This window comes from Pagrus pagrus, assembly GCF_965226575.1.
Source record: "Pagrus pagrus genome assembly, chromosome: 1".
Lineage (NCBI taxonomy): Eukaryota > Metazoa > Chordata > Actinopteri > Spariformes > Sparidae > Pagrus > Pagrus pagrus.
The window spans coordinates 2,101,042-2,114,299 of NC_140185.1; the positions used below are offsets into that span (position 1 = coordinate 2,101,042).

General features: G+C 38.4%; 1 protein-coding gene across 1 annotated transcript in view; it reads left to right on the forward strand.

Annotated features, from left to right (window-relative positions):
- The first annotated feature begins 9,070 nt into the window (after positions 1-9,070).
- The window catches only part of pcsk6 (proprotein convertase subtilisin/kexin type 6), a 48,137-nt gene continuing 43,949 nt past the window's right edge, over positions 9,071-13,258 (forward strand). Inside the window, exons 1-5 of the mRNA XM_084355883.1 lie at positions 9,071-9,257; positions 10,966-11,070; positions 12,509-12,619; positions 12,718-12,858; positions 12,982-13,058. Of these exons, the coding sequence (XP_084212009.1) occupies positions 9,102-9,257; positions 10,966-11,070; positions 12,509-12,619; positions 12,718-12,858; positions 12,982-13,058 (590 nt within the window). The 5' untranslated portion in view covers positions 9,071-9,101. The remainder of the gene's footprint in view (positions 9,258-10,965; positions 11,071-12,508; positions 12,620-12,717; positions 12,859-12,981; positions 13,059-13,258) is intronic.

Consider the following 13,258-nt stretch of genomic DNA (forward strand, 5'->3'; position numbering starts at 1 on the left):
TGAGAGAATTTGGTGCGGATCCAGAAAAGAGAACGGATCAAGGAACATTTTCTAACTCTTTAAAAACTGTGATATAGGGCTTTTTTTTTTTTTTTACATTTCTGTGAATTTCTCAGATGCATGGGTCTTGATGAAGAAAGTCAGGGGTAGGTGTCTGGTATCTATGAGTGAGTACACTTTAATGCAGATCCAAATACAAATCTGGATCTAGCAGATTTACATATATTTTATTTGCTACTGGATTAGGCTTGACTGAATTAAGAGGACTGTCTGGCCTTGGTGGAGGTATGCACTCTACTGAGTGCCATTCTAGTTTTGTATATATTTCTACAAAATTCAGCCTGACAAATATAAGGTTAAAAGGAGCACTCTGTAGTTTTGGGACAGAAATGCAAATGAGATGAAAAAGATCTTCATTGGCTGATTTTTTTCCTGCCTAAACAAACTAAATAAACAAACTGACCTTAAAGGAGAACACAATTTATACTGTTTAACTTTGTTTATATTTGGCGGACCCTGCCACCTTTCTAGCTTCAAACAGTGTTCTGGGACCTTATTTTCCTCTGAGAACAGCTTGTTTATTCACTTATGGAATAAATACATTTGTTTTATTACCTCATTAATATTGTAAATATTAATATTCTGAGGTTGAATTTCTTTCCTTTAATATACTCCAAAACAGACAGGGACATAGACAGGCAGCAGTTCTGTTTACACAGGGTGTCTACTCAATCTGTGTATACAGAATGCCGTGTATGCAGGTACCCAATATAGTGTAAATGGTAAAACAGTTAAATGAATCTCGAATCTTGCTGTCCATGTCTGCATATTTGCATTATCTATAGCTGTTTAGGGCTGTACACAGAGCCTGTGGGTTTCCTTCAGCCGATCCCCGCGGACATTGGGTGAGCGGTAGGGCACACCCTCGACAGGTCCCCAGTTCATCAGTGACACATATGTCACAGGGCTGACACATAGAGACAAACAACTACTCACTCACTCACTCACACACACACAACTATGGACAATTTAGAGTAACCAATTAATCTGGCAAAAGATACAGAAGTATCTGCTGCCATAGCTACAATTAATGGAGCAGCTACCTTCCTCAGGCTGTGTGAGACTCCTGAAGTCATCCTCCACCATGAATAGTTTGTTTTTATGCCTTGATTATTATTAATTCATTAGTCTACAGTTCCTGATTTTGTGTGTCTATAGCCTGGCGAACTAGAACTGAAATTTTGTTGTGCAAACTTTTATTTCATAATGACAGAATAATCCTGAACCTTGAATTCACAAATGTTTCCTTTACTTTTCTCAGATCTCTACACACCACTATTTGTTATTATTCCCCAATGATGACTTAGATTTGACTAAAACAATCTCATGTTGTCACACTGCATCAATGAAAATGGAGCACAAATAAATGACAAATATCTGTAACACAACTTAATTCATGTTTGAGTATATGTTCATTTATTTGGTCTTAAACAAGAAAATACTGAACAATTCAATTCAATTCAAAATACTTATTTGTCCCCGGGGGGCAATTAAAGGCATGTGGAGTAGTTGTACACAGACACAAACAAGACAGCACATTAAGTACACAGGCGCACGTTAAGTACATAAGTCAGCACGTTAAGTACACAAGTCAGCACGTTAGTAACACAGACACAAAACAAGTCAGCATGTTAGTTACACAGACACAAAACAAGTCAACATGTTAGTTACACAGACACAAAACAAGTTAGATAGAATAAAATAGACTAGATATTTACAGCAAACAAAGAACAAACAATAGCAGAGCCGGAGAAGACGCTCATGTGAGTTTGAAAGTTTAAAGGAAGGGGGAAAAAAGGCAGCCAGACACCGTTAACCCAGTCGGTTGGTGTCTAGTGCGGCAGACAACATGTACATCCACAGACGAATGAAAACACTCACGAATATTGCACAAAATATACAAAACTGTACAAATCAACTACTCTACAAGCTAATCGGTCAACCACATGAGCAGCAACCCGGAAGAGTTGTGATAACATGTGAAATATTGCCACCTATAAATACATTTTCTATACAATTATAATGTACAATTCTATATTATTTTCTGCTTTGCCAAAGATGGTTATTGTTAGCAGTCGTAAAGTTCTTACATACTTTGTACTAGTACAATTTTAATGTACTTGTCCTTTATTTGAGCTTTATCATTTTAAGTTGCTCCACTGTATTTTACATAGAAATAAGAGAGAAATGTTTTACCTTTTGTTATATTGACAACACAAATTTTTCTTTGCATTGGAGGTGTTTTATGTACAAAACATTCCACCTCGAACAAATATCATTTTCAAAGCATACATAATAATAATACAATACTATAATTTTTATCAGACTGTAATAACTGAAAGGGGCCTTATTTATATTATATTTGGTATTTCTTTGGATGAGCATTTTTACATTGCAGTGTTACTTTTATTTAGTAAACGTATCTGAATACTTTTGCACAACTAGCTGTTTAAAACATAAACACAAAGTGTGTATAGGGAACTGCACACCATGGGGAAAGCCAGTGCTCACTTAGTTAAAACACTAAGATTAAGATAAAGGGGAAGGAAATGAAGAGTTTGTGATTCAATGAGTTTGAAAAAACCATGACACAAAACATTGTGGTTGCCTTTCTATTTACAATGCTTCCTCTTTATACTCATTTTCTAAGAAAATGAGGATGGACAATTTTGCTCCAACAAAAGACAGAACAAAACAAAAGACTAATATTTCCTTTATGTTGTCTAGAATCTGGACAGTTAGCCACCAGATAAATCTTTCTGAAACCCAACCTATGACTGAAAAATGGAATGAATGAAATTGGTGTTGAATTAGATTGGGCGAGCTTCAAAGTACATTTACAACATAGTAAATGTGGAAAAAAGACTAGCATTATAGTCAGTTCTGCCTGGTTGGCTGGTCATGCTTTTACTAAGATGAGCAGTTTTGCAACGCTGTGGCCTTGTAGTGATCCTGTAGTAATAGCACACCATGACTTCCCGTTTTGACTGAGTTGTGCAATGACATTAAGGAAATACATTCATTATTTGAATAGACGTCACTTATAATAAACTGTCGAGAGGTTTTCACCACAATAATGGTCTGGGTTTTTGTCATTTCTCATCCTTTTTTCATACAATATCACATTGCACCACGTTACCCCATTCCAAAAGAACAGCTTTATTTGAATCATCTTTACAGTAAGCTCAAGGTGCATTAGTCAGTTAGTTTAGACACAACGCTGGATTAAATTATTGTGCAGAATGTGACATGTGGCGATGAATCAACAGATAATTATCACAAATTCTACCGTTCCCCTCAGTATTATAAAGCCTTTTACCACCTTCCATCATTGTTTTGGTTTCACAGCCCACAAATTCACTGTTTTACTTTAGCTCCTCTACTTTCATCAACCTGTTTTAAACAGGCAGCTGTTTTCATTAAAGAAAGGTCCTTAAACTCACTGTATATTATCTGCCCAGCACCAAACAGCAGACGGTCATTGTCAATTTTGACTTTTACTTTACTTTACAGTACTTTACTTTTACTTTGTAGTCAGATGTTTTGAAAAGCTACTAGCGTGGTTGAGACTGCATCACATGGGAACACGATGATTTGTGAAAGATACCCAATCTGTACATTCAGTCTGATTGTTGCTGCACATCCAACTCTCAACATATTTAGTCATATATCAAATGTATCTATGCTGGGCCACTAATTGGATACTCTGGCAGTAGGGTGTCTGCTGGATCCCCTTTTGCCTTAGTGTTTGTCTGTCTGTCCGTCTTTCTGTCTGTCTGTTTTCTCTATATATGTCTCCAAACAGGGCAAAACAGTCAGAGACATGAATCACTGATAAGGCAGGAAACAGCACCCCCAGCTGTGCTTGGTCCGCAATTGAAAAAGATATTTCCAAATACTACTACTTCACAGGGTGCTGGATTTGGGTGAAATGTTGTGTTAATTGTTCCCACCGCAGTGAACAAAACCCACCAAAGTTGGCCACAGACATTTAGATGTACCAGTACTATTTGAACGTACTACTGATACTGGTACTAATCAAATCAAATCAAATCAAATTTTATTTGTATAGCCCAAATTCACAAATCACAGTTTGCCTCAGAGGGCTTTACAATCTGTACAGAGACGACACCCTCTGTCCTTCGACCCTCGATTCGAGTGAGGAAAAACTTGCCCCAAAAAAAGCTGTTTTAACAGGGGAAAAAAAATGCGGAAGAAACCTCAGGAAGAGCCACAGAGGAGGGATCCCTCTCCCAGGACGGACAGACGTGCAATAGATGTCGCATGTACAGAGCAGATCAACGAGATCACAATGTATTCAATTATAAGCGATGGTTGACAGGAGTGAAAGTACATAAAGATGTATTACAGCAATAATAATGAAATGCACATGGAAATGTGATTACTAGTGATAACAGTAGTAGTGATTAATGGTAAGGATAGTATGTAGTAATGCATTACAATAATAGTAGTGGAACGTATGTAACAGATGGGACTAATATTAGCGACAGTAGTGGTGGGTGTCAGGCAGGGTCATGGCAGTAGGCGCATCCACGATCCGGCAGGGTCATAGTAGGCGCATCCACGATCAGGCAGGGCCATAGCAGTAGGCGCATCCACGATCAGGCAGGGCCATAGCAGTGGGCGCATCCACGATCCACGACCCGGGCGCGGCCAGGATCCATGGGAGCCTGTAGGACTAGAAAGCACAAGGACTCCGGGGAAGAAGTAAGTCAGTGATATGCAGAGATGGGGCATGTATACAGGCATAATGTATACAGATGGAGAGGAGAGGAGAGGGGAGGAGAGGGGAGGAGAGAGAAGCTCAGTGTGTCATTGTCCCTCGGACTAGGCCTATAGCAGCATAACTAAGAGCTGGTCCAGGACAGGCCTGGGCCTGTCCTGGACCAGCTCTAACTATAAGCTCTATCGAAAAGGAAGGTCTTAAGTCTACTCTTAAAGGTAGAGAGGGTGTCCGCCTCCCGGACCAAAACAGGAAGATGGTTCCACAGAAGAGGAGCTTGATAGCTGAAGGCTCTGGCTCCCATTCTACTTTTGGAGACTTTAGGAACTACAAGTAATCCTGCGTTCTGGGAGCGTAATGCTCTAGTTGGGTGATAGGGTAGTATGAGCTCCTGGAGATATGATGGTGCCTGACCATTAACAGCTTTGTAAGTTAGGAGAAGGATTTTAAACTCTATTCTTGATTTTACAGGGAGCCAGTGCAGAGAGGCCAATACAGGAGTAATATGATCTCTTTTCTTAGTTCCTGTCAGTACACGTGCTGCAGCATTCTGGACCAGCTGGAGACTCTTTAGAGACTTGTTAGGGCAGCCTGATAATAGAGAATTACAATAGTCCAGCCTGGAAGTAACAAATGCATGGACTAGCTTTTCTGCGTCTTTTTGAGACAGGATGGGCCTGATTTTTGCAATGTTACGTAGATGAAAAAATGCAGACCTTGAAATTTGTTTTATGTGGGAGTTGAAGGACATATCTTGATCAAAGATAACTCCCAGATTCCTGACGGTGGTGCTGGAGGCCAAGTTAATGCCATCCAAACTAGCTATATCATTAGATAATGCATCTCTAAGGTGTTTAGGACCAAGTACTATAACTTCGGTTTTATCTGAATTTAACAGCAGAAAATTGCAGGTCATCCAGGTCTTAATGTCCTTGAGACATGCATGGAGTTTAGTTAGCTGATTAGTTTCATCTGGCTTTATTGATAGGTATAATTGGGTATCATCTGCGTAACAATGAAAGTTTATGGAGTGTTTCCGAATTATATTTCCTAGAGGGAGCATATATAAGGTGAATAGTATGGGTCCAAGCACGGAGCCTTGAGGAACACCATGACTAACCTTGGTATAAAGGGATGACTCATCATTAACATGTACAAACTGAAATCGATCCGATAAATAGGACTTAAACCAGTGTAATGCGGGTCCTTTAATGCCAATTAAGTGTTCCAGTCTCTGTAGTAGAATGTGATGATCAATGGTATCAAATGCAGCACTAAGATCTAGCAAGACCAGGACAGAGGCAAGTCCTTTGTCAGAAGCGATTAGGAGGTCATTTGTAACTTTCACCAGTGCCGTCTCTGTGCTATGATGTGCTCTAAAACCTGATTGAAAATCCTCATATGAACTATTGTTATGAAGAAAGTCACATAGCTGGTTGGCGACTGCTTTCTCAAGGATCTTGGAGAGGAAAGGGAGGTTGGATATAGGTCTATAGTTGGCTAAAGCTTCTGGATCAAGATTAGGCTTTTTAAGGAGCGGTCTAATTACAGCTAGTTTAAAGGACTGTGGTACGTATCCTGTTAATAGAGACAGGTTGATAATTTCTAGTAGAGATGAGCTAATTAAAGGTAAAGTTTCTTTCAACAACCTAGTTGGGATGGGGTCTAGGAGACAAGTTGTTGGTCTAGATGAAGAAATCATCGAAGTTAGTTGGTGGAGGTCAATGGGAGAGAAGCAGTCTAAATATAAGTCAGAATTTACAACTGTTTTCTGAGGTTCCTGTGTTTAAAGATACAATAGTGCCAGTTGAGGGCAAGCGATGATGGATTTTGTCTCTAATAGTTAAAATTTTATCATTAAAGAAGCTCATGAAGTCATTACTACTGAGCGTTGTAGGAATACATGGTTCAGTAGAGCTGTGACTTTCTGTCAGCCTGGCTACAGTGCTGAAAAGAAACCTGGTGTTGTTTTTATTTTCCTCTATTAATGACGAGTAAGAGTTTGCTCTGGCATTGCGGAGAGCCTTCCTATATATTTTAAGGCTATCTTTCCAGGCTAAGCGAGATTCTTCCAAATTGGTGGAACGCCATTTCCTTTCAAATTTCCGTGATGTTTGCTTCAATTTGCGGGTATCCGAGTTATACCAAGGTGCTAACCTCCTGTGTTTTATAGGTTTCTTTTTCAGAGGGGCAATAGAGTCCAGTGTTGTTCGCAATGAGCCTGCAGTGCTATCAACAAGATGATCAATTTGTGAGGAACTGAGGTTAGCGGAGGAGTGCCAGCGGTATAATTTCCTTAAATTTAGCTACAGCACTATCTGATAGACATCTAGTGAAGGAGTTTTTGCCTAATGGTGTGTAGTCCAGTAATAGAACTTCAAAAATTAACAGAGGTGTACATTTTAATCCATCTAGAGTGCAGCTGCAATAGGGGTGTGTGCTTGGCCTGCAAGTGGTATTTTGGTGTATGGTACATTATAGCAATTATTCAAGATCAGAATATAGAATTTAATAGAATTTGGGCTATACAAATAAAATTTGATTTGATTTGATTTTGATTTGAATATTCCGTTCTGATTTAGAAAAATCTATTGTGGAATGTTGTATTCTCAAATGTTGTGTATTGAAATAGTACATAAACATTCTTTTCATTTATGATATTATGAAATAGAATGCTCTAACACAAAATAAGTCATTCTACAGATTCCATTCAGGGTTACAATATTTTATTGCAAGATAATTCTATTCTTGAATGTTGTATTTTGCAATTGAATTTAGATGTTCTATTCTGTTTCTCTGTTGGAGAATAGAATCTTCACTCAGAAAATAGCAGTCATTTCAGAATAGAACATTCTATTCTGAAATGAAACAGAACATTATATTCTAGAATCTTTTTTCTAAATGATTTTTTGAATAAAAGACCCATCTAACTTGATATAATAACACTAGAGAAGATGGTCCAGGCACTATGTGACGAAACAAAACATATGAAACTGCATACTGGGCAGCTCTGAAGCCACATTGTTTTTTATGTTGCCAAAGATTCACAAGGACCCTTCAATGTGGAGCCATTGGACTACTTACTTTACCTCTCATATTTGTCTCTGCGCCACACCTTACCTTTTTGCAGACTGAATTTCCTGCTGCTCTTTCATGCAACTCCCTCCAGACAACTCACCTACCTATAAATTATGAATGAGCATCATTTAGTGACTTAATATGCCTTATTGTTGTCCTGTTTGATGATCTGTTTAACTTCAGCCACTTTCTTGATATTAGCTCAAATGACCTACCTGTCAATATTACATATGAAGATCTGTTTTAGGGCTACAACCCAACATCATACTTGCCTCCATTTTCTCTGGTCCAATCTGTTTTATGTGGTATGTGTGGTTTATAAAAAAAAAAAAAAAAAATCCTCCATTTTCTTTCTCTTGTGGGTTTTATTAAATGTTGTTGTTTTTTTTGGTGGTGAATTTTTAAGGTCAAACTACTTGTGCCAACTGCCTTTTGAATGTTCACGCCCCCACATCCCCACTTTTCCACTGAAGAGTTCAGACCTCTGAGGGAAAAACAAACCATACAGTTCAACTATGACCAAATTATTAATTTGTTATAATGTAATTTGACCTGTCTGCCCCTTTGATTTTCAACAAACAAACAAACAAACAAACAAGATGTAACAACTGTGCAGTAAAATAACTCGTTTTACATAGTTTTACATGGCCATAGTAAAGGCCAACCTAAACAGGGTTCCGTTGAAAATTTCAGTAAACCTCTCAGAGATTTTGTTATGACAGGTTAAATATGAAACAAATGATTGTTAGAATGTCATATAATCCGTTTTTCTCTAATTTTCTCAGAAGCTGTAGGATACAGTAGGAAAAATGTTTATGAATTATTAAATAAAAATGAAAAACTGCCAAGGTGTTATAATATCTTTTGTGATGACTCTCCGTGCACAGTACCGTATCATGGTCATTGGAACACTTTGAGCAGGGGTCCGTTTTAGCACTAGTGGACGCTCAAAGATACCGTAACAGTTGGAATAGACGCACATCAAAATAAAGGGCAGCTGGCTTGACCGGGTTTTCGAAAACAACGGCCCTTTGACCGCTGTCATTCTCCTGCTGTCTGCTGTGAGTTCACACCGCACAGCCCCGCAGCATGGAGACAGCTCTCCGACCGGACAGTGACTTCTTCCGGGACAACATGACAGATTTATGACACATTTACCCGAGGCTTACAGAACCAAAGACTCCGAAACCAACTTTGATTTACAAACTTAGAAGTCAGGATGACTTTATTTATAATGTTCATTCTAATAACTGTTGAACTGTTGGTGTCAGGACACGGGGACGTTTATACAAACCACTGGGCAGTGCGGATTAAAGGTGGTCAGGAACAAGCTGACAAAATCGCAGCAAAATATGGATACATAAATCTGGGACAGGTAAGAGTAGGGCACTTAAATTCTGCAGATGTATTATTACTGTTCTATATGAATGTCTCCTGTTTACTTTGGAACAATAATAACATGAAGTGATGATCGCTGTTAAACAGCTATGAACCCCTATTTCAATACTATCAAAACTGGATGTTAGTTACATTTGAGAATTCAGTTGACCTAACCCTCTGTGATACTCACACACACTACACAGGGAGGATTAACCACTTTCTAGTAAGTCTAACCTGATGGAGGTTTTATAACTAATGGCTTTATTCATAGTTAATAACTCATTTATAGATAGGAAGAACAGGAAGAAATTAATAAGAATAACTTTTGAGTTGCCAAGTTGAGTAAAAAACAGCCGCTTGCTGGTGTTTATCCAGCAGGACGAATAATTTATCTTAGATTGCACTGTGGTACATTAGGAAAACATTCTAAAATGTGAGACACATACACATTATTAATATATCTCAATATCTGTAGTTACCAAGTAAAAAGGATAAATACCTGGAGTGTGTTTTCATTACTTTGAAGCCCAAAACTTAGTGGCTACTCATAAGAACTCAGACAAGAATTGAAAGCAGCTCCACCCAGAATTAGGATATCATATGCTATGAAATAACATGGTTTCAATATTAATATTAAATGAATCAAAAATGTGTTCTGTATAGGTTATAGTCCTTTTATAGTCGGTTGTTATGTGAATGGTATATCATTTTGAGGTAATGGCTTTTATGTTCTGGGATCTCGTAAATGAACACTCAACAAAATTACTATTATTATTAATGCAACACTTATTTTTACTCTTTTTACAAGTTGAAGTGAAAGATTTAATGTGCACAACAGTGTTATGTCTTTCAGATTTTGGCTCAAATTCATTAAAATCTGTGTTTTTGCTCTCAAGCAAAACCAAGAGTGATGCATTTCTATTTAGTGTAGGTGGAACAGCCATTTATGTTTGTATAGCCTGCTTTTTGTTCACATGGATGTTTACCTTGATAAGACCTTGTGGCTCAAACGTTGCATCATTAAAGATTTTTGGAGGTTGCAAAATGTACGGACAACTTTCCTGTCTCTGTTGTATACTGCTTGTGTCCTGCACCAGTAGGAATGGATGAGCACACTATCACATTATTTACTGAAAAGTATTCCATAACCTATAGTAAAGAATTCATTACCTTTAATAAAACTATAAGTTACCACTTGTCCTCTTAACACTTCATAAACCCTCATCAAAGGTTGCCATAGAAAGTGGCACAAAAATCTTCTTCTTTTAGAAACAAAAAAAAGTACTAAGTACTAAATGAGAATAAGAAAAGATATCAGTGGTTGAAAGAGGTAGGGAGAGAGTGAAGACAGATGCAGTAAGAGGTGAGAAGACTGGATTCTGAAGAATCTGACCGCAGCATGCTAGCTGTGCCCATGTGCTGAGAAGCCTGCACACATTTTTGGTGCAAAATCAAGAGAGAACACGCATGTTTATAAAGTGACATCAAATACTATCTACAGATGACCCAAATGTGTTTGAATAAAGAAAGCTTGGTTGGAATCAAGGTTTGTTTTTTATTTTAAAAAGCCAGACTACATCAATGTAAAAGCCATTTAGATGAAGGCTGTATAGAGACATGAAATATTTTGAGAATAGTTTATTTCTGCCTAATCTTCAGTGGAACATGTTTCAGTTTTCTTAATGTTGGATGTGTTTGCTCAGATAGGAAGTCTGGAGGATCATTACCATTTCCATCACAGCAGAGTAGTTCGCAGAGCTGCTTTCTCTTTGAAGGGCCCCCACAGCTTCATCCATATGGATCACAAGGTGAGACTCTTTCAAGTTATAATGTACAACAGAGGAGATATAGTCACATGAACACATTTTCCTTTGGTCTAAAGCTTTCCAAGCAGACCTGCCAACCCTAGAAATAGTTAGGAGCACAACATTGGCAGCAATTCACATGTTTCTCTCATCACTGTATTTCTTTTCATTTCATTAGTTTAAACAGTGCTGTGAAAATGCTGCACACCTGGTGAAAATTCTAAATTTTTGTCGGGTTATAACCAACATTCACATAAAAATTGGTCAACAAGTTCATAAATGAAAAAGGGGTTCACAAGCACTTTTTCTTTCAAGAAAAAGTGGGTTGGCCATGTCCCACAATAATATAAAGGCTGTGATGCATATGGAGCATTGCAAACCACAGCAGAAGGGCAAGAGCAAAGCGCCATTCCCAACCAATTTGATGTCCACATGGGTGTCTACACCCAACTGCCTGTGTAATTTCCTCACATAGATTAAATCCATTGATAACCAATTCTTAAAGTGAAAACAGATAACTTCTCAACTCTCCCTCCACTCCAGTGTTTCCCTGTGCTGCTGCAGTTACAAAGACAGCATTAGCTGTGCTAGCACCTCGGCTACTGTCCAAAGAAAAAAACAACCGTAAAAATTCCAGGTTGACCTAGAAACCCTGATCTCAGTGCTGTGAAAAGGCAGAGTAAAACAGCCAGTTGTATTAATAAGTAGGCAGGTTTTGTTATTTACTGATCTAGTAGAAAGAATGCCGGTTTTAAACTGTTTCAAGTCCTGGGGGTTAGGGGAGTCATATCAGCGAGGGAACAGACAGACACACTGGATTGCTCTCCATCGAGTGCTTCATTAGCTATTAAATCCATTCCACTTGCTTATTATTGAGAGAATGCCCACATTGAATAATATCCATACCATGGTTTTATGGCTGCCTTGATTGTCAAGCAAACTGACACAGAGCACACACACACACACACACACACACACACACACACACACACACACACACACAGGCAACTGAGTTAAGGTAGGCTACACACTGAGAAAGAAAGGGATGAAATGAAGAAGTAAAGAAAGAAGAAGGAAGAAGTGAAGTAAACACAAAGGGTGGAGGGGTATAAAGGCAGGGAGGGACTCTATCAGTAAGCTTTTATTTTTTAGCATTATTTTTAAATCTTTTAACTTTTATTGCAGTGATACTATTACATTAGATGATACAACTGGGCACTTTATAATGGTGTGAGTTTATGATATTTATGAAATAGCAAACACAAAAGTCATTGTTGGTGATTGATTGTGTCACATTCATTTATTTTAATTTTAAAATATGTATTTCTCGCCAAAAACGTACAGTATATCATTAGCATTTGTGTATGTATGCATACAAATGTGTGTGTGTGTGTGTGTGTGTGTGTGTGTATGAAACTGATTCATGATGTTCTTCCCACAGGTGGACTGGGCCCAGCAGCAGGTAGTAAAACCAAGAGTAAAGAGGCAAACCCAAAATGACCCAAGCTTCATTCATTTCAATGACCCTAAATGGTCCAACATGTGGTACATTGTAAGTACAGTACACCAAATCATTCACTACTCGCATTTTGAGAAGACAACACAAGATGTTGGTGATGTTTGGTGTTTGCCATCTATGTTTCTCTTCAGCACTGCAATAAGAGCAGCCACTGTCGCTCAGAGATGAATATCCTGGCTGCCTGGCAGAGGGGCTACACCGGCAAGAATGTGGTGGTCACCATATTGGATGACGGCATTGAGATGAACCACCCCGATCTGGCTCAGAACTATGTATGATGCTATCCATCCAACCATCTCCATATGCACAGGGCAATACACACGTCTTTTTTATAAACTTTGTGACTGAGCAGTTCTCTCAACGTTTTCTTGTCATTTCCCTTATCATTTCTGCAGGACCATCTAGCAAGTTATGATGTCAATGGAAATGATCATGACCCTACACCACGTTATGACTCCCGCAATGAAAACATGTAAGAATACCATCAATGTCTTGCCACAGTCAACTGAAATCTATTCTGCAGTTCCTAAATATATCCCTCTGTCCTTTAATCACATCTATATTCAAGAATAAGGTAAGTGCCAACAGCAACAGTAGTTCCAGATGAGCTCCAGACCAATTTTCTAAATATCTAGAAGGGCAACAGCGTGATACAAACAAAGTGCTTGTTGG